General features: G+C 37.2%; 1 protein-coding gene across 3 annotated transcripts in view; it reads left to right on the top strand.

Moving 5' to 3' along the window:
• LOC136867358 (uncharacterized) overlaps positions 1-21,075 on the top strand; it is a 178,134-nt gene that overhangs the window by 106,653 nt on the left and 50,406 nt on the right. For all 3 annotated transcript variants that reach the window (XM_067144528.2, XM_067144529.2, XM_067144530.2), the window contains exon 9: positions 10,754-10,888. In XM_067144528.2, the coding sequence (XP_067000629.2) occupies positions 10,754-10,888 (135 nt within the window). The remainder of the gene's footprint in view (positions 1-10,753; positions 10,889-21,075) is intronic.

Genomic DNA, 21,075 nt, shown 5'->3' with positions numbered 1-21,075 from the left:
GTAAAATTTCACTTGTAAATTATATTTTTCAACTTTAAGGATCACGGCAAATAATTTCGGAGTCTGCAAACTAAGCCATGTCCATGCCCTCGGTAAAGTCCTAGCTCTTTCCACCTTCCTGGTTTATTATCCACTAGTTGGTCGTACTGTTTTACGTATGTTGTCGGCGGAGACCCACGTGGTCCAGCTGATGTTTCGCTGAGTGTGTAGTGGTTTCTGATATTGTGTAGTTGCTCATACCTTCCCCTTTTATTGTGTTTAGTGCTTTGTTTTGTGTAACCACTGTAGTAAAGGTTACATTTTGTGACATCAAACTCGGGTTCGGGTGGGTATACTCTTAGCCAGTTCAGACATTCAGGCTCTGTTTCCGGATCTTCACTACTTCCCTCGTTTTCATCCTCAGTTTCATCATCAGAGAACTTTTGATCCCTAACCTCGTCATCAGAACATGGCAAATTCTCTACCGAAATTTCACTATTATTTTCAGAAAATACTTCCAACCTCTCATGAATGTCACTAGATATACATGGATCCATCATTTACTAGAAAATACCAAAAGACAACATTGCAATATATCTAATACAAATAACCAGCAACCTCGACGAGACCTTGCCCATAAAGTGTGGCAATTCAGAACTACGAAATGAAAACAATGCCTCATTTGTTTTACAATCAGCGCTCAGAATAGCACACTGCAGAAACCAAAATTGCAATAGGTATGAATTTTTTAAGGTCTGTTTTCAAGAACCCTGTAATTTGATTCTTAATCCATCGATTTCAAAGGATTTCTATCGATTGGCATTGATGACTACATTGCGTCGCACACTGCAACGCTATCACTACAGAAAGGGTGAATAATGTTTATCAGTGGATTGAATAGTTAATACAAATCCTAAAATTAAACATTCAAAGAAAGTGCCAGAGCAGAGCCGGGTACCACAGATAGTATATATTTCTGAATTTCTTCCAAGATACTATTCCCTATATAATATACATAGGTACCCTATATGTCACTTTTCTACATATTCTATACATCAGTTTAAATTCACTTCTACAACTACAACTCTTAAGCCCTTCATTAAAAATTAATGAATACTGCAATTCAATTAATATTTTTCTTTAATTGCAATTCTTTAAAAACAGATCAGTTTAACATTATTTATCCCAATTCAGTCAATCCTTTCTTTGTTTCTTAATACCTATTATAGTACCATGGCAACCCTTTTTTTTCTATTGTCATTGAAAAAGAATTATTAAACAACATACACTCTTAAAATATCTATAGTTTAAGAAGTCACTAGTTATAACACAATACACAAATTGACCTTTCCTAATTATCACAATTCTTAAACAAATATACATTTTTTTCTGCTATACACCTACGTACATTACAACTAAAAACCATATCGTAACCACAACAAACTTTCCTATAAATCACATTAAATCTTTAATCCTCATACTGTTACAAGTTATTTGGCAGATGCTAATGATTACAACAACTCATTCTTTAATGGTTTCCTGCTATAAAAATTATAACGTATATAGTTGCAAGAACATAGCAACACTCATTACTCTCACATGTTTCATGGGACACAAGAAAAGAACTTGTCCAAAATGCTAAAACTTAAGAGAACAATGCAATGTTGAGAACTTCTTAACAGAATAAAATCCAGAAACAGGATCCAGCTCACTGACATATACAACTTACTACATATTTACAGGTTAAAATGACCAACCAGGATAACTCAGCATTTTAAGCACTATCCGGTACGCGGGTGCCTTCAACTCTGGGGGCAGGTGGGCTCCGGTCTGTCTGCAGCCAGGAAAATGCTGGAATGGTATGTTTATCAAGGCCATGGCCACTTTCTTCCCAATTCTTACCCTAAGTGACAGGAATACACAACACAACAGTAACATTGGTTATCAGACAGTTGCACATATTCTAGCTAATAATTATGACTTCCCTAGCCTGTCCAAAAGTTGTGAAATATTGGGGTAAAACTGGGATAAAACTGCTTCCTAGAAGTCCAGAATTAGCATGGAATTTGGATAATAATGAAAACAATAATTGCACCAGTCTAAAAGAAAGAGGAAAAGAAGGTTTATAAATATTGAGTTAATTTTATCTGTGTACTGGGCAGAGTATTTACAGACATTTTGGAGAAGTGAATGCAATAATATGGATGATAAATGGGGTTACCAAAACCAGATTTTCAGTATGCACCTAGTAATTGAGAAATATGAAATGAACAGTTAAGCTAATGTTTATTAGATCTAAAGAAGGTATAGGGCACCATATGGATGAAAAGATTTGAGTTTGTAGTTTGATTATAGGATCAAAGGTAAGTTATTACAGTCCGTCAAACACATTTAAGTGACAATCTGTACAATGAGAGTTGCTGATAGAATGAGTTCATGGTTCTGAATCGTTACAGGGCTGATACAAGGATTTAATCTCTCTCTTTAGGGTTCATAATCTACACGGATCTTCTTCTAAACATTAAATGTCTACGAGGTATTCAGTTGGTAAAACATGTAGAAAACATTTTGGCTTATGCCAGTCAAAAAATTCAAATCTCATATTTCTGAGAACATGAAAGAAATGCAGTAATTATCATTTTAAAAATCAGCATTTCCAAGACTAATCAAATCATATATAGAAAGATAGGAACACAAATAATAACACATAATAGCAGAAACACAATGACAGTTCAGCATCGAAAGTGGGAGCAATAGAAAAGGAGAGAGAAGGAATTTTGGGACCTTCCCCTCGAGTTAGCTCTCTGAGGCTATTACATGATTAATGTATGATATGTCTGCCATTACATTGAGCTGGTGGACCTTCCGGAGATGGACGAGCCAAGCCCTCCCCTGCCTCCTCTACTAACACACACTACTGTTGGACCTGAGCGATCAAAAGACAATATGGCCTGATAGGTCCCAGCTTTTATAGCGGAGAGGAAAGTTCCAGAATTTTCTGGGCCGAAGCCCTGGACACACCCACAAATATAATTGGAAAATCAAATAAATATCAAAAATTCCTGATTGGTTAATTTTTAATGCCAGCGGGAAGAGATCAAATTGCTGATAACCTTAGAATACCAAAAACAATCTACAAACAATTCAGTTTTACCAACTAATGACTACAAAATTTCTCTTGAAAATTGATTGTCCATCCTCTCACCAGAGGTAGTACCTAGGTTGACAGTAGAGACATCTGTTAATAAACGTTCAAACTTCTTCCGAAATGAGTTTCACTGATCATATTATAGATGGCCTTCTAAAAAACGCTCTTTTTAAATGTGCGGAGTTGGTGCATCTCCGGTACAGTTCTGAAGATGAAAATGTTATCTCAGGGGGGAGTACTGTATGTTTCAAGAAGACCTACACTGAAAAGCAGCTGCTGGGTGCAAAACAAACTACAAAGAATTTTTTATCACAGAACTAACAGGTAAGGAGCAAATGTTATTGCATAATACGATATACTTTAAAATAGATTGCTGTTGGAAAGGGCAAACAGGGTGCTTTGGATTTGACTCCTAAACATTTTGAGGGGGGTGGTGCGCGAGTTAAAAATGGGATTACTTACTAGAGGCATGATTTTTTCGCATTAACGATAAACGTGACAAAAAATATTTTGAAGCGATTTGCGATATCTTTACGAATCATATATTTCTGGTTAAGAAAATATAGATATTATGCTTGCGAATTAAAGCGATAAGCCATTTTAAAGCGAAATTCAATTATTTCGCGATAAGCGCGATATTACAGCAAAATCTGTAGTGAATGACGAACTTGACATTTTGTTCCGAGATTATGTATGAAAAGAAAAGGAAGAGCGAACAAATATTCATCAACAGGAAATAAATATGTTATCATTAATGTTCTGGAAAATCTCTTTTAGACATGGCATCAAAGGAAAAAGGGTTGTCTCCAGGCTCATCTCATCTCAGTCTGTCTCCTCATGGCATTGTGCAATCCTGGAAACCCTAATGACGTCTACAAGCAGCACAATTGACTGGTGTATTTCACCTTCGTGGTCAGGTGAAATTAAGAAAGTGATCACAGACAGTAGCGAAGATGGGTCGCTCGACAAGTGTTACGGTGCACAGCAGAGCTAAACAGTTTGCGAGTAAAAGTTTATTCGTTTCGGAAAGCAATATTTTAATGTGTAAATTTTGTAGTGTTCGTATCGAGTGGGAGAAAAAAGGTACTGTCTCAAAACATTGTTTTAAAAATAAGGAACATTCAGAACGTAAATTTAGCACTCCAACAGTGAAACGGCAGGCAACAATAGAACTTTCATTAGATATGCCAAGGAAAACTAAGAGTGAAAAAATAGAATTTATTCATGAAAAAACAGCAATGCTACTCAAAGCCAACATCCCGCTGGAGAAGGAAGACGACCCTGCAGTCCGGAAATGGCTTCAAAAGTATGTACAGTCTATCAATTAAATGTCCACAAACAGCGATCAGTGATAGTAATGAAACCTTTAATGATTAATTTTAGAATTTCATTAAAGCGATACGGCAATATCTATTTCGCGAAATAACGCGAAAATTAGTATCCTTCTCGCGAAATCGTTCAAACATTAATGCGAAAAAATCATGCCTCTACTGATAACCCACTTCAAAGGTGTGCACCTCTGATACAACCATTCAGGAGTATACTGAATGAAATGCACCAGATGTGAAGCAAGTTATGTTGGACGTACTGGCAGGAGTTTCCTTATCTGCTACAATGAACATTTTGTAAGACCTGAAGTTTAAGAGTTCTTTTATACACGAACCCTGAATGACACACAGGTTTTGAAAATGACAATGGATCATTGAATAAATACTTTTCTTGAGAGAAGTAGAAGTGAGATAGCATAATCTGTGCAAAATATGCATTGAAGAGATTTTCTTTATGGTATTTGTTACTTTCATTGATCTGTCTCAGTTTTATCCTTCGCTTTGACAAAATGAAAGTGACTGAGATACGAGTGATGCTAGTAATGCCATTCCTTATGCAGCCAGTCCCTGCTATGAATGGTGTGAAAATGTTGCTCATAGGGTCGATAGGTGCATGCATTTCAGTGGACTTGGCAGACTGATATGTAATAGCAACTTCTGGCTCGGTGAGGAAAGCAACGGGGAAACTACCTCACTCCTCATATCCCTAGTACGCCTCTTCAGTGATGTCTAGTAATGGTGGGACATTCGAATCATTTTACTGAATCGATTCATTTGATTCCGTTCACGTTACTGAATCGATACAGTGATCCGATTCACGGCACATTAGAGTCACCGCTCGTTCTGCATCTGTGTAGTATGTACTGGTAAGACAGCAACAACAGCATTTAGTGTTTGCTGCTGCCATCTGGTCTTCGTACTATGAACTGCTTTCTTAGAAGAAAATGCTAGTCACTCTAATACATCGAAGGTTTCCGGCAACGCAGGATGGGAGAGGTCGAAAGGTCTGGGGTTAGGAAGGTAGCAGACATGTCCACAATTAAGGTACAGTCCCAGCATTTCCTGGTGTGAAAATGGGAAAACTACGGAAAAACATCTTAACGGCTGCCGACGGTGGGATTCAAACCCACCATCCCCTGAATGCAAGTGCATAGCTACACAGTACTAACCGCACGTACAACTTGCTCAGTCATTTTTTTAAATGCTGTAGGTATTTTTCTATCAGCAGAGGTTTTTTTTAAAATCGTCATATTTTGTATAGGCTACCCGAGATGTACAGTAGCCGACTGGTTTCCTAATTCAGCATCCTGTTGGTTAAGTTATTGCGTCAGTCGGCTCACTTACTGTCCACATATGATTGAAGTCTTGTGTAACAATGTGACATACGATCTGAGAGAATACTGAGCCGTTCTTCCCAGTATAAAACAGGTACTTCTGAGTGGTCATGAGCATGACTCATAGTCATAGGGCAGGCTTAATTGTCAAATGTCAACTAAGTTATAATGCTAAGATTCATTAAACTAATAAATAGTATAACCTAATAGCCTACCTACTTGCTGCTTTAGAATTATGTTTTGACTACCTTTTTAACACTGCAAATACATCCATCTATTATTTAAACCTCCCTGTAAGAAGGTGATAGTGAATGCAAGTAGGTATTATTTTCAAATGAGCTGAGCTCGAGAGTCCATTATAGCATACAATTCTTTCAGTGTACCATGGCTCTGTATGTATTGCTTCAGAGGAAGTTCGGCTCCCCGTCAATGTCCAGTGTCCCGCTAGTGAGCCGTGAGTGCGCCGCTCTGCACTGTCCGCTGGGAGTAAGCTGAATCGTGTGCCGTGAGCTCGCCGTTCCTGTGAATCAATTCACTCGGACACTTGAATGAATCGATACACTGCTTCGAATCATACATTCAGTAGCCAACACTAATGCCTAGGTCATCTATGACAGCTGATGGCGGAGCTGTTGAGGATCCAATCGGACTGAGGACTAAACATACATGAACATATAAATGCTATTAAATACAACTGATTTTCTTCCAAAGGGCAACATATAGAAGAATCCAAACATGAATTTTTCAATATTGAAGGCAATTTGGAAATTCTAAAAATAATTTCCAAGGGCCCCTTGCTCAATATCTTTAAAGAATTTTACATCAACATGGACCCGTTTGCCAATCCTAACATGAATTTCAATGAGATAACAGACAAAACCAACATTCTTTTGGATGCCGTCATTCCTTTGTTAAAAAATATTTATTTAAAGAAGGTTAACAAACAGAAACACAAACACGCAATCAAGACCCCACAGGACACACCCACCTACCCAAATCCTTCCTCAAACCCTTCCCTCTGCTCCCCCCATTTCCCCTCCACTGTCACAAACAGTACACGCCACGTTCTCGACAAGTGCACAAACAACTGGCTAGATACAACAGGAGAGTAAGTCAAAACACACTTGCGCTCACAACACACATTATAGAGACATTCTCTAACAAAAATCATTTTCTCTTTCTTTCATTTTAGATTTTCCTATACAACTTATTACAACTTCCAACAGATCACAATTTACGCAAAAGGGATGTTCTCACCATATTACTCCAAAACATTGGACATTAAACTCACGAGACAATCTGATGTCGACCAGTACCCAATTATAAGAAGATTTTAACTCATTAATCATTTCACCTAAGTTTGCATCTTTTAAATATGCAAAATACATATTTGTTTTAATATAGGAATGCCAATAATTCATTAAGTGTGTGTTAATAGAGCATCAAGACCACCCCAGTGACACTTCACAAATGAATTTTCAGATATAATTTTAGACCTTTATAACTAATTTGACTCAAGTTTTATTACAAACTATATCATTTAAATTTAGTATCAAGTAGTGTATTAACATTGAATGAAAACCTACAACCTGTATTCCAGTCAGTGATTGGGTCACGGATGGAATGAATGAAGCCCCCATCTTGCGGCGAGGATAGAAATTGTACTGGCTGCCAAAGCCTGTCACACTCCTCTGGGGATTTGATTGATGACTGACAGATGAAATGAAATGATTGTGCAGAGTGTTGCTGGAATGAAAGATGACAGGAAAAACTGGAGTATCTGGAGGAAAACTTGTCCCGCCTCCGCTTTGTTCAGCACAAATCCTACATGGAGTGACCGGGATTTGAACCACAGAACCCAGTGGTGAGAGGCCGACACGCTGTCGTCTGAGCCACGGAGGCTGTAGTATTTTTATCATTATTGTATATTATTTTATTAACTTAAGGTTCTTCAGCAGCTGAAGGTGGCTTATAATAGAGGCCGAAACCAGTACTGCTAAATGTATTAAATACATCAAAATAAATTTTAAAAAGTATTCATTAGGTGGGAAATACAGCTTTATAATTGTGATTGTTGGAACTATAAATATGGGGCTAATGAAGCTAATAAACTATGAAGAACAGACCCTCAAAATAATATAAATTTCATTAAAGTTTGTTCTATAATTATAACACACAATAAATTTAAATATCACAGAAAATGTCTGGTTTCCAGGGACATGTATATAAATATGGTCTGGTAGTGAGAGTGTTAAAGGGATTTATATATGTTACAACCTTCAAAGAATTGATTCCTCAAACTACTGTCTTTATTTATTGACCAAGTATAGCAGTACATTCTGATGAAAGAATTGTGTAAATGACTGGATTAGTTTTGATATTATGAATTAAAAAAGCAAGATGCTGCATTTTAGGAGTCATTGAAAGGTTAGTGTGTTAGGCCATAACTACCATTATCATTTGCCCACTTGCAGCTTACCTCCATTGGGGGTGTGCCTGAAAAGTGTTCCACTGCCCCAGGAAAGGACATGAATTTAAATTTTACATTTCACCTTATCCAGCACTTGCTGAGCTGGGGCATTTATAATACTTCTCCACCTTCCTCTCTCCTTCCGCCAATCTGCTCCATTCCAGGTTCTTTCTTCTTATACTCGTCTTGATCAAGTCTATCCACCTTGCTGTGCATCTCCCTCTTGCTCTCTTTTAGTTCACACTAGGTACCATCTGGCTGCATGTGACAGACACATGCAACCAAGACAGATGACAAATTTGCTAGAGAGACAGGTCGCTTTTGATTTGCTCCCCATTGAATCGTACGAAGTACATTTGAGAGCGTGAGACAGAAGTAGGCAACAGAGACCGGTGACCAAGACAAAGCGTAGGAGAGTGCTTCAGTATCTCACGACAAACTGATGCAGCACATGTTTTCTGAAGTGATATAATGTTGGAAATTAAATTTACTGCTGAAGAAGACCAGCTATTAGGAGAATTAGCTGGAGAAAATCCACCGCTGTTTGATCCTGCAGTTTAGTCGTACAAAATTGGGAATATCCGTGGTAACATCTGGAAGGATAATGCCGGAAAATTAAGCAAAAGTGATAAGTTGTTTACGATTGTCATAATACATTATAATATTCATAATATATTAAATATGTTGGAACAAATGGATTATTATTATTAGGCCTATTGGTTAGGTTCTTCTGTTTGTGCAATCTGCTTGCCAGGAAACTACACCAACGTCTGTCATTAAATACTTTTTGCAGTTCTTTCCTTATCTCGAATCCAGCTCTATTTACATACCTTCCTGCATGGCTTAGCCGGACTGAGTGGCTCAAACGGTTGAGGCGCTGGCCTTCTGACCCCAACTCAGCAGGTTCGATCCTAGCTCAGTCCGGTGGTATGTCAGCCTCGTGTCGGTAGATTTACTGGCACGTAAAAGAACTCTGTTGGGACTAAAGCCCATAGCATTATTATTATCCTGCATGGGTTAAAGAGTGCATGTTAGTTGTTAGTGTTGCTTTCACATCGTTACTGAAGTGTGTAAAAGATTATGTAAACAACATGAGACTAAAATCAAATTATCACATGTCTCTGGCAAAATGTTTATACGTATATAAAATACTTTGAACGCTTAACAGACTAAGCCAAATGTGTTTTATGGCACCCCTCTGGAATAACAGAGAATATTGAATATTGAATATCTGTTTAGTCACGTCACTCTTGGCCAAATGCTTCGCATTCTACTAAAATGTGGTTCAACTTTGTATTATTTTTAGGTATGCATTTAGGATCCACAAAATTAAAGTTATTTGTACTAACTTTCTGTCCTATTCTAGATTTATTGAAAATTGCACAGCCTCCTCCTCTGCTGTATGCACCAACGTTGACTGCAATAAACTTTTAATTAACATCCACGATGGCTAAAAGAACAATAGAAAATAATTCTTCATATTTAAAAAACGATGAGCTGCTGTTTGTAGTAGCTCTTTGTCAAATATTTTTTCCATTGATGGCTCCAATGATGTTAGGGAAATTCTATTTTACCCAGAATTTGTTAGAAATGCATTTAATCCCTTCTTGCATAGGTTCTGGCATGACTTAAGGTACCAGCTTGTTTCTTAAACACCAAAGGACCTTGTTCACGATTCTTTTTATTTTTTTTGCTAGTTGCTTTACGTCGCACCGACACAGATAGGTCTTATGGCGACGATGGGACAGGAAAGAGCTAGGAATGGGAAGGAAGCGGCTGTGGCCTTGTTCACGATTCTTGATATATGGCATGCTGATATGCAGTATGCGAACGATAGTGATGCGTAACTTTCACCAATTGCCATAATTCTGCAAGTAATTTTACAAAAAATTGCCAACCACTAAATAAATGCCATCGTTTACAAACCACACACACAGAAATGTATACTCACATACATATATACATATAACATAACTTTTCTATCGTATTTCAACATTACTTTTCTATCACATTATATTACAGTGGAGACTGTAAGAAACTGTGGAAATAAATACGGGATTCATACGATTGATTTAAATGCGAGAAAAAAATGGTAACAGGATCAGCTGCACCACCAAAAAAATTATAAGTGGGAATGTTTCCAGAGATTGCAGTTGTTAGAGCTGATTTGAGCCGAGAGAAGTACTGCCTCTAATATAGATTGAGATTCACCAGTCCCAGTCCCATCACCAACAGTCTGTTTTGTAACTGTGGCTTTAAACAACACAAAGCAGAATGCAAACAGATTAATAAAAGGCCCACCTAAGAAGGCAACAGTGAATATTGACTTGTTAACAGCTAACATTTTAGTGGGTTAGATGATGGCCTATGTCAGTTCCAAACTATGTGGTATTATAAACATGTAGTATCTTTCATATAGAAAGTTGTTATATGTTCTCATGCTTTTAATACATTTGTTGTTGAGTGTTTAAACATTCTTGATTTAATATTTCAGCAAGGTGAAAAGGAAAGAGGTGACATGGTTCCCAAGATGCAGCCTACATTACAGTTCCTTACTACCTCCCAGCCAAATTTAGATCATCATTCTGCCAGCAAATCTTCCCAAGGATATGAATCACACATTACACATGTAAGTACATGAAATATTTAGAATTTTTTGTTTATTTTATAGTAGTTTGTTAGGCATTTGCAAAGGATGTGAAGAAAATTTTAATGTATTGTAATTATTTGATGCTTCTAAGATAACAGACAACTGAACAAACAAATGACAGATCAAGTCATGTATAAAAAGTTAGGAACTTGTATAGGAACACATAACAGGAGAAATAATAATACTGAAGATTTGTCAAGATGGCTCCTGTGCAACCATAATAAGGAAATAGAATTTAAGTACCAGATAAGCTCACAATAACTCAGGATGCAAAATTTTAATCTGGACAAGACACATAAAATAAGAAAACCAAACACAATCAGTCACGAGAAACATCACCTACCTTTAAATAACCATCATGCTAGAAAAATGAGTTCACAACAGAGCTCCATAGAATCAAATGGCAAAGGAGGATTCAAAATAATAAAATACTGAATGCAAATATGAAACACTACAAGATACTGCTCTAATCTACTGAAATTAAACTAGACACTCAAAATTCACCAAAGAATACTGTGTATTGAGAATAATTTGAGTACAATTAGAGAATGCAATAAGGAAAAGAAAGGCATTCACACCATGTGATGGTGAATTGTCCAAGGGACATGATAGCTAAAGGTCTGATAAGAAATTTGTATCTTGCATTCATTACAATTACATATTATTTGATAGTGTTCCAAGGAAGACTATATGGGAATGTTTAAGAAAGAAGAATGTACCCAAAGGGCTTATCCAGAAAGTTAAAATGCTTTACGAAGACTGCTGCAGTTGCGTACAGATAGGAAACGGTAATTCTGATTGGTTCCAAACCACTAAAGGAGTGCAACAAGGCAGTACCCTTTCACCATTACTTTTTATCATTGTCATGGATGAAGTCATGAAAGAAATTAAGCAGAAGAACAATATGGACATCAATGCATTTGCATTTGCAGATGATGTAGTAATTTGGGGAAATACAGAGAAGGAAGTCCAAGAGAGGCTGAACACCTGGAATGAACATTTGAAAGCACACGGATTAACAATAAATAAATCGAAAACTGTTACTATGTCTGTCAACAGGCAGAAGAAGAAAGGAAAAATAATGCTGGAAGGTACACAACTGGAAACAGTAGACCAATATAAATATCTTGGGTGCATCATTTCAAGTGATAACAGAATACAGCATGAGATTAACAACCACATTCAAAAATCAGCTCAGTTTTACCATCAAGTTCGGAACCTCCTCTGGAACGAACAAGTTCCCTTAAGATCAAAGCAGATTCTATTCCAATCATACTTCACCCCCATAATAACATATGGCCTAGAAACCTGCACAACAACCCAGCAAGTGGACAGCAAACTACAAGCCGCAGAAATGAAGTTCCTACGAACTATGGTACAGAAGACAAAAAGGGACAGGGTAAGGAATGAAAGAATAAGGGAGCAAGCTGGTGTGTACCCATCCCTGAATGAAAAAGTGACAAGGGCCCGTTTATAATGGTTTGGCCATGTCAAACGAATGGACGATGGAAGGACAGCAAAACAATGGCTACACACAGTCGTGGCCGGAAAACGACCGGTAGGAAGACCTAGGAAGAGGTGGCTGGACCAAGTGAAAGAGGACATAGGAACAAGAGGAATCAGCTGGGATGTCGTCTTGAGAGAAGAGTGGTACATGGACAGACAGAAGTGGAGAGTGCTCGTAAACCACACCCGGGCAACTGGAGTGGAAAACTGATGATGATGATGAATAGTAAACTATAATAATAATAATAATAATAATAATAATAATAATAATAATAATAATAATAATAATTATAATTATAATTATAATTATTATTATTATTATTATTATTATTATTATTATTATTATTATTATTATTATTATTATTATTATTATTATTATAATCAAAATTATGTCAACATCACTCCGGAAGAATCCCAAAAAGCAAAAAACTTGGCGATCACCCATCCATCATTTAGGAGAATTTCAGATTGATCATGTGGCAATATCATATGATTACCAAAAGGAAATTCATGATGTGCAAGTGCGCAGAGGTGCTAACATCGATTCGGATCATTATTTAAGCAGAATCAAAATTAAATTTACACCCAAAGGGAAATTCAACAGGAAAACATTGGTGATTCCAAAATTTGATCCACACAAAATCAAGGACTCCAAAATTTCAGAAGAATGGGAAAAACGACCTGCAGAGAGCTGAGAGAATTTCCAGACTAAAATCATCGAAACGGCGAAGGACCTAATCCCTATTTGCAAGAGACCAAAACATCCTTGGTGGAATCAAGAATGTAAGACCGCACTAGAAGAAAGGAAAAAGGCATTTCAAAACTACAATTGTAACAAATCAGAAGAAACACAGAAGAAATTCTTCGAAGTTCGCAAACATGTATCCAAGATTTTAAGACAAAATAAACGGAAATACGTCAATGTCCAACTGAAGTCAATTGAAGACAACTTCAAAAATTACAACACACACGATTTCTACAAGACCTTTGCGAACCAAATTAAAGGATATTCTCCACAGAACCTTTGCTTTCGGAAGCAAGATGGTAAACTAGCCTTGACAAATAAGGAAAACTGCCAAGAATTAGCTACATATTTTTCACAGTTTTTAAATTGTCCAGAACCCAAAAAGAGATTCCCGAAAGTACAGCCAGAAATCATACCGGAAAATTCGTCACCACCAACTCAAGAAGAAATTTATTCACATATCAAGAAACTTAAAGACAACAAAGCATCAGGGGAAGACGGAATTGTAGCTGAACTTCTGAAAAATTTAGGCCCAAATTCACTCAGAGAAATTACACAAATAATCCAAAACATTTGGCAAACCGAAAAGCTCCCGGACGACTGGAAGATTGCTCTAATCCATCCACTACATAAAAAAGGCAGCAAGTTAGACGTAAACAATTACAGAGGAATCTCACTTGTATCAATCACATACAAAATACTATCAGCCTGTCTCTTGCATAGAACACAATAACAATTAGAACCCAAATTATCAGAATTTCAAGCAGGATTCAGACCAAACAGGTCATGCCCAGAACAAATTTTCAACCTCAAAACCATACTTAAACTACGAGCCCTCAGAAAAAAGCCTACAGTATGCACATTTGTAGATTTCAAAAAGGCATATGATTCGATAGACCCTCACTATTCCAAATTCTAGAAGAGAGAGGACTAGATCTCAAAACCCTAGAAGTCATAAAACAAACACTAACGGGCACAAAATCTAAAGTGAAATTTATGGGAGAAATTTCAGAACCCTTCGACATTCAAACAGGTGTGAGACAAGGTGATGGACTCTCTCCTATTCTGTTCAACGTCGTCCTAGACAAGGTTATGGAAGAATGGGAGAAGGAACTCAAGAAACGTGAATCTTGGAAACCGATCCGATTGGGCTTTCCCAAAAACAACCTCTACGTACCATACCTCGCATTTGCGGACGATCTGACGATTTTAACATAGGATGAGGAGACTGCCATCAAGCAGCTTGAGATACTTAAGGAATCTGCAGAAAAAGTGGGACTACAGATTTCATTTGAGAAAACTAAATTCTTCTGTTCAAAGACAGATATCACGAGCCTGAGGACAAAATACGGTAAAATCGACCGGGTCTCGTACTTTAAATACCTCGGAGAATTCATCGAACCGACAGGCCTTGAGAAGATCTCACAGCAAAACCGTCTCCAAAAAGTCAAGAAGCCATTAGGGTTATTTCAAGACATCTACAACAAAAAATGCATGTCAAGACAGACAAAAATTCGGCATTACAACACAGTCATAAAACCAACAGTCCTCTACGCAAGTGAAACATTGTCACTTAACAGTAAACAAGAATTAGAAGAAATAGAAAAGCAAGAGAGGAAGATCATCAGGAAAATCCTAGGAGCAAGATATACCCAAGATGGTTACAGGCTACAATCAATCAAAACAACAGAAAAAGTTTCAAACATTGAAATTGACATTAAGAAAAGACGAATGAAATTCTTTGGACACCTCACAAGATTACCAGAAAATCGACTGTCAAAAAGAATATTAAATTATGTTAGCTCACTTAAGAATTCAACACCTTGGCTGGACGAACTTCGAAAGGACCTCAAAAACGCAAACATATATGCAACAGACATTTTAGAGAGAGATACCTTCAAACACAAAGTCAACAAGTGGGAAGTTACATCAGAGCAACCAAAGCAAAAACAGTGCAGACCGAAATGGTCGGAAGAACATAAACAAGCCTTCTCAGAGAGAATGAAAGCCTATTGGAAGAACAAGAACCCAAAGAAAGCTTGATTGAGTTGTTTGCTTAACGTCTTCCATTATTGGGAGAATACGCTAATAATAATAATAATAATAATAATAATAATTGAATAACTCAAAAACTTTGAAATTAATGTATAACTCAAGTTCAGTTTCGACTAGATGGATACATAGGTGCACCGGAATTCGAGGTAAAACTTTCAAGAAAGGTAATAGGTAAGGATCAACATAAATTAAATTCAGAACTATAGATGAATATACAGTAGAACCTCGATAATTCAAAATTGGTTAATTCAAAATCCCACCTAATTCGAGAAAGTTCTCATTCCCAGAAACATGAGATACGGTTTAGCATGTTATTTAAGTTGTTTAATTTGAAATACGGATAATTCGTAATTCGAAGAACAATGTCGGTCTCCTTACTGAAATTCAGACTTTTAATTCAAAACTGCTTTCACATTTTAAATAAATAGTTTTACAGAGTAATTTAAATTCAAAATTTCTCTGCATCATAGAACCCATCTTCCAGAATGTGCAGGGGTAGATTTCCACAATTTCACTCACTTCGGTGTGTCTACAGTTGTGCTTCATAGTTGCTAAGTTTGAGTGAAATCGTAATTCTTTTGTATTCAGCATTTTAACGAACGCCACAATATCACATAGCAGGCAATGTGCGGAGAAGCAGAATCCGTGAACACTGGCGATGCCGACAGTTTGCATAAAAGCATGACTCATAATCAATTCATACTCACCGAACAATATTGTCAGTGCCGATGAAACTGTAAGTTTTCAATGCCGAGCCCAAATGGACTTACGGTTTTAAAGGAGAGAGGTGCCAGGCTGGGAAATCGTGCAAGGGTGGGGTCACTGTAATGTGTTGCAATGCAGACGGAAGCGTGACTTCCTCCCCTTGTCACAAAGTTCGATAAGCCACAATGTTTTAAGGGCATCGGTCACTTTCCATGCAAGTAAAAGGCATCTAAAAATGCAAACAGTACAGCAATCCAATTAATAAAGCATTTGAACAGGGGAGCCAGCATAGATTTTTCCTCATCATGCCTTTTTTTTCTTTCATTGCATGAGGTTATGTTTGCCAGTGAGTTACCCAAATGCATTATTTGAATACTGTAAATGCACCTTGTTGGATACATTTTGGAAATAGTATTTTCCATGGCATTTGAAAGGTTTAAACTGTGAATCAAGGTTAATTGTATGCAGTAACAGGTCATAGAATATTTTGTGATGCAGCAAGGTTTCGCACTTCTGAATTACGAGTTGGCGGTTAATTCAAAATCACGTCATTCGAAGTCTGATTTTTGTGTCCCAACGACTTTGAATTATCAAGGTTTTACTGTGCATGCATATATGGGTGGGATATCATGCAGGCAGCCATCTTAAAATCTTGTAAGATACGGTAAGAGGGTTTCATTCTTCTTTAGGACGCAGAAAATAAACATGACCACGGGTCCTTAACTGTCAAACCTATCATAAGTATTGTGAGTGATTAGCTGATTACTTACATAAATGATCACATGTAGCCAACTTGAATATAATACTAATTGAGAGTTACCTGGTTGTCGTTGAACTAAACCTGTAAAAACCAGCTACAGAAAACTAACATAATGCAAATTAATTTAAAAACTGCTAACATAAACTGGGGAAGAGATTTATTTTCTAAGCTACCCTGAATCGGTAATAATCCACAACTCCATGAATACTCCTTTCCAGCACCATAATTATTAATATACTCACTCAAAATGCCCAGTTACCGGGCGAGTTGGCCGTGCGCGTAGAGGCGCGCGGCTGTGAGCTTGCATCCGGGAGATAGTAGGTTCGAATCCCACTATCGGCAGCCCTGAAAATGGTTTTCCGTGGTTTCCCATTTTCACACCAGGCAAATGCTGGAGCTGTACCTTAATTAAGGCCACGGCCGCTTCCTTCCAACTCCTAGGCCTTTCCTATCCCATCGTCGCCATAAGACCTATCTGTGTCGGTGCGACGTAAAGCCCCTAGCAAAAAAAAAAAAAATGCCCGGTTGACCTTGTACTTTTTCTTCATTTGCTCCCCACATCACAGTGTTATCTATAAATATCACCTTTAGCTCTGTCCGGCTCCATGGCTAAAAGGTTAGCGTGCTGGCCTTTGGTCACGGGGTGTCCTGGGTTCGATTGCCGGCAGGGTTGGGAATTTTAACCATCATTGATTAATTTCTCTGGCACGGGGACTGGGTGTATGTGTTGTCTTCATCATCATTTCATCCTCATCATGACGTGTAGGTTGCCTAAGTGCGTCATATCAAAAGATCAGCACCTGGCGAGCCGAATATATCCTCGGACACTCCCGGCACTGAAAAGCCATGCACCATTTCATTTCACCTTTAGCTCTCCATTTCCATATTTTTCCTTTGTCTCCTTCACTGTTTCATCCATTACCAACAATGGTGACAGCACATTTCCCTGTCTTAGTCCAGTTACATTCTGAAACCATTCTGTCCTACACATAGGGATCTGGATACTGCTGCAACAGTTGCTGTATATTTCTTTCACGTATCCTTTCTGCTTTATACCTCTCCATACTTTTGATCTGGGGTTGCTATTTTATGCTTTTCTAGATTGAAAAATTTTGTCATAATTTCTCTTCCACATTCTCATTGCCTTTCCACCATCAGTCTCCTACTGAAAATGATGTCTAATGTTAATCTTCCATTCCTTAAGTCATATTACACTTCTTATAGCTGTCTTTCCACCTTTCTTTTCATTCTCTTTTCTAGTATTCTTTCAATTATTATTGCTACTTGTGAAAAGATTGTGATTCCTCAATAAGTATCACTTAAATGCTTGTCACCCTTCACACCCTGATAGCCCATGATTATTATTATTATTATTATTATTATTATTATTATTATTATTATTATTCTTGTTGTTTTATGACCGCATAGGATCACTTTAGTCACTCCATCATTCAGGTCTCTTTGAAGGGATTGTTCGAGCTTTGCGGTCCTCCCAATGCTTCTTCAGACGCTCCGATCTTCGTGCTCTTTCCTCGGTTGAAAATGTGTGTGTTGTGGTTTATTTTACGTAAGGGTAAAACGGAGGTTTGAATTCTTGAGTTTTGTATTCAATTTTATCTTGTGGTGTCTTCTGTTGTAAGGCCTATTTCCTTCAGATCCTCTCTTACTTCTCTAATCCATTTACATCCTGTTGTGGTATTTTTTGAGACAAGATTGTGTTGTACTAGCTGTTTCAGAAGTCTCGAATCCTGCATCCTCATGATTTGTTCAAAGAATCCCAGTCTCCTCTTATGCATAGTATCTGTAATGGGTTCTAGCTCTTTGAACATGACTTTGTTAGGTATTATCCGCCACTGTCCATCTTTCTGGTATTTTTTGTTGATGCAGGTTCTTCCAATCCTCCTCTCAATTTTCTGAAGTCTGCCAGTCTTTGATTGTTCATCCAGGTGAAAAAGTATTTCTGCTGCATATGTAGCTTCCAGTTTTATAACTTTATTGTAGTGGGTTTTTTTTCTTTTTCTAGATGTCCCATGTTAATTTTTGTGCTTTAGCTAATCTATTTGTTCTTGTTCGGATTGAGATTTTTTTCATTTAGGTTATGTGTTATTACTTTTCCAAGATATTTAAATTGAGTCACTATTTTGATTTTATTACCATTTATGGTAACTTCTTTTAGCTGTATTGGTTTTTGGGGCATTATTTCTGTTTTTTCAAATAATATTTTGAGGCCAATTTTATTTACAGTATTTTGCAGTTCTGATATCTGGGTTTTTGCTTTTATGTCAACTGGTAGTAATGCTAAATCTTCGATGAAACCCAGGCACTTTGTTTTCACTTTTCGGCCAATCTTTATTTTTGGGGGACATTTCCAAAACCATTCCCTCATTACCATTTCCAGAGCACTATCAATTAATAGTGGTGAGAGCCCATCTCCCTGCCGTAGTCCAGTTTTAATTTCAAATGACTCTTGATATTTCACCCCTAAATTTCACTTTTGATTTGGTGTTAGCGAGAGTCAGTTTTATCATGTTTATTAATTTGAGGTGTAGTCCAAGGAGTCTTAAAATTTTTAGCAGGGATTCTCTATGGATGCAATCATAAGGTTTCGTGAAATCTACAAATGTTATCACCATATCTCTGTTTCTTCTCCCGTTATAGTCCATTATCAACTTAAGACTCATGATCTGATCAGGACAGCTCCTCCAGGTCTGAAACCTCCTTGATATTCTCCTAGTTCTTTCTCAAATTGTAAACTTGTCCTATTAAGAATGATTATTGAAAAGATTTTGTATGTTATGTCTAGGAGCGAGATTCCCCTATAGTTATGAGGGTCGGTTTTATCTCCTTTTTTGTGCAGTGGGTGAATGAGGGCTGTTGTCCAGTGTTCTGGTAGTTCTTCTTTTCCAGATAGAGACAAGTTGTTGATGGAGGGCAACTTTTGCTGATCTTCCTGCACATTTCCATATTTCTGCGAAGGTGTGATCTTCTTCTGGCGCTTTGTAGTTTTTAAATTTATTCAATGCTTGGTGTACTTCTTTTTTATTGTGGGGGGGGGGGGGGATTGATGTTCTCTGGTGGTGTTTTTATTAGGGTGTTTGTGTCCAAATGAAGGAGTTCTGTAGGTTCCTCAAAATTTAGAAGCTTGATGAAATATTTAGCCAGAATTTCCGCTTTGTCTTTATTGTTATGAACCAGCTTACCATTTTCATCCTTCATCAGTAGGGTCGGGGGTTCATATTTTTGGAACTGTTGACGGTTTTGTAGTAGTCCCTCCTTGAGTTTTATTGAATTCTTCTTCACTTAATTGCAGTGTGTCCTTATGATGCTGTCTTTTTTATTCTTCTTAAGACTTGGTTAGTTTCTTTTCTCTGATTTACTAGATTTTGATAGGATATTTCAGATTTTTGGGACTTATGTAATAGCCATGCCTGATGTCTTTTCTTCACTGTTTCATCACATTCGCTGTTCCACCATTGGTGTTTTTTACGTGATTTAATTGGAGCCAGGTCTTCTGCAATTTGTTTAAGGTTGTGTACTAAGTCTTCAAGTTTATCTGTGTTTGTTATTTTTTCAGTTGCTTTTTGGTAATTTTCATTGTTGATTAGCTGGGTAGGATCTTTTTTAGTTTTAGGGATTTGCTTTTGTTGTCTCCTCTGGGGAGTGAGTTTAATTTTAACTATGTAGTGATCTGAACCTGTGTCTATTCCTCGGAGGACTTTAACATTATATATCTCTGTGTGGTGATATTTGTCCATGCAGATATGATCCAGTTGCCATTCTCCTTTAGTGTAGTCAGGGTGTTTCCATGTTTTGAGTTTTTCTCTTTAAAACATGTAGATTTTGAAATTAAGTTATGGTTTTTACACAGGTCAACTAGTCTGTCTCCATTTTCATTTGTTCTCTTGTGTGCTGGCCATTTTCCGATGATGTCATGGTATTTTCTTCCTCTGTCTAGTTGAGTGTTGAAGTCTCCCATTAATAATTGTACATTGTGTTTGGGGATGTTATCTATGGTCTGGTCCAATAGGTCCCAAAATTCTTCTGTTTCTTCATGGTCTTTTGAGGAGTTGTTTTTATCATTACTGGGAGCATGGGCATTTGTTATAGCAGGACAAATAGAAATACATAGGCTGACGACTTTTGCTGTTTGATATGTTCCTACACTACGTGGTGCTGGTGTAGGTAAATAGTGATCAGCTGTCTCTGAACATGTGATTTTAAATGAGGTCTGATGTGACTTAATTCAGAATTTATCATTTAAATAAATGATTTAAAACCGTGTGTTTATTATTGTGTTGTTTCAGGAATGTGCATTCTCTTTACTGACCGGTGACTGTGTTTATTTGCGATCTGTGTTTCGTGCAAATTAAGATATAGTGTTCCTTGTTTTGAAAG

The sequence above is a fragment of the Anabrus simplex genome, chromosome 3 (genome assembly GCF_040414725.1).
Source record: "Anabrus simplex isolate iqAnaSimp1 chromosome 3, ASM4041472v1, whole genome shotgun sequence".
NCBI lineage: Eukaryota > Metazoa > Arthropoda > Insecta > Orthoptera > Tettigoniidae > Anabrus > Anabrus simplex.
Note: the sequence above shows the minus strand (reverse complement) of the source record. Positions and strands in the feature narration are given on the sequence as shown.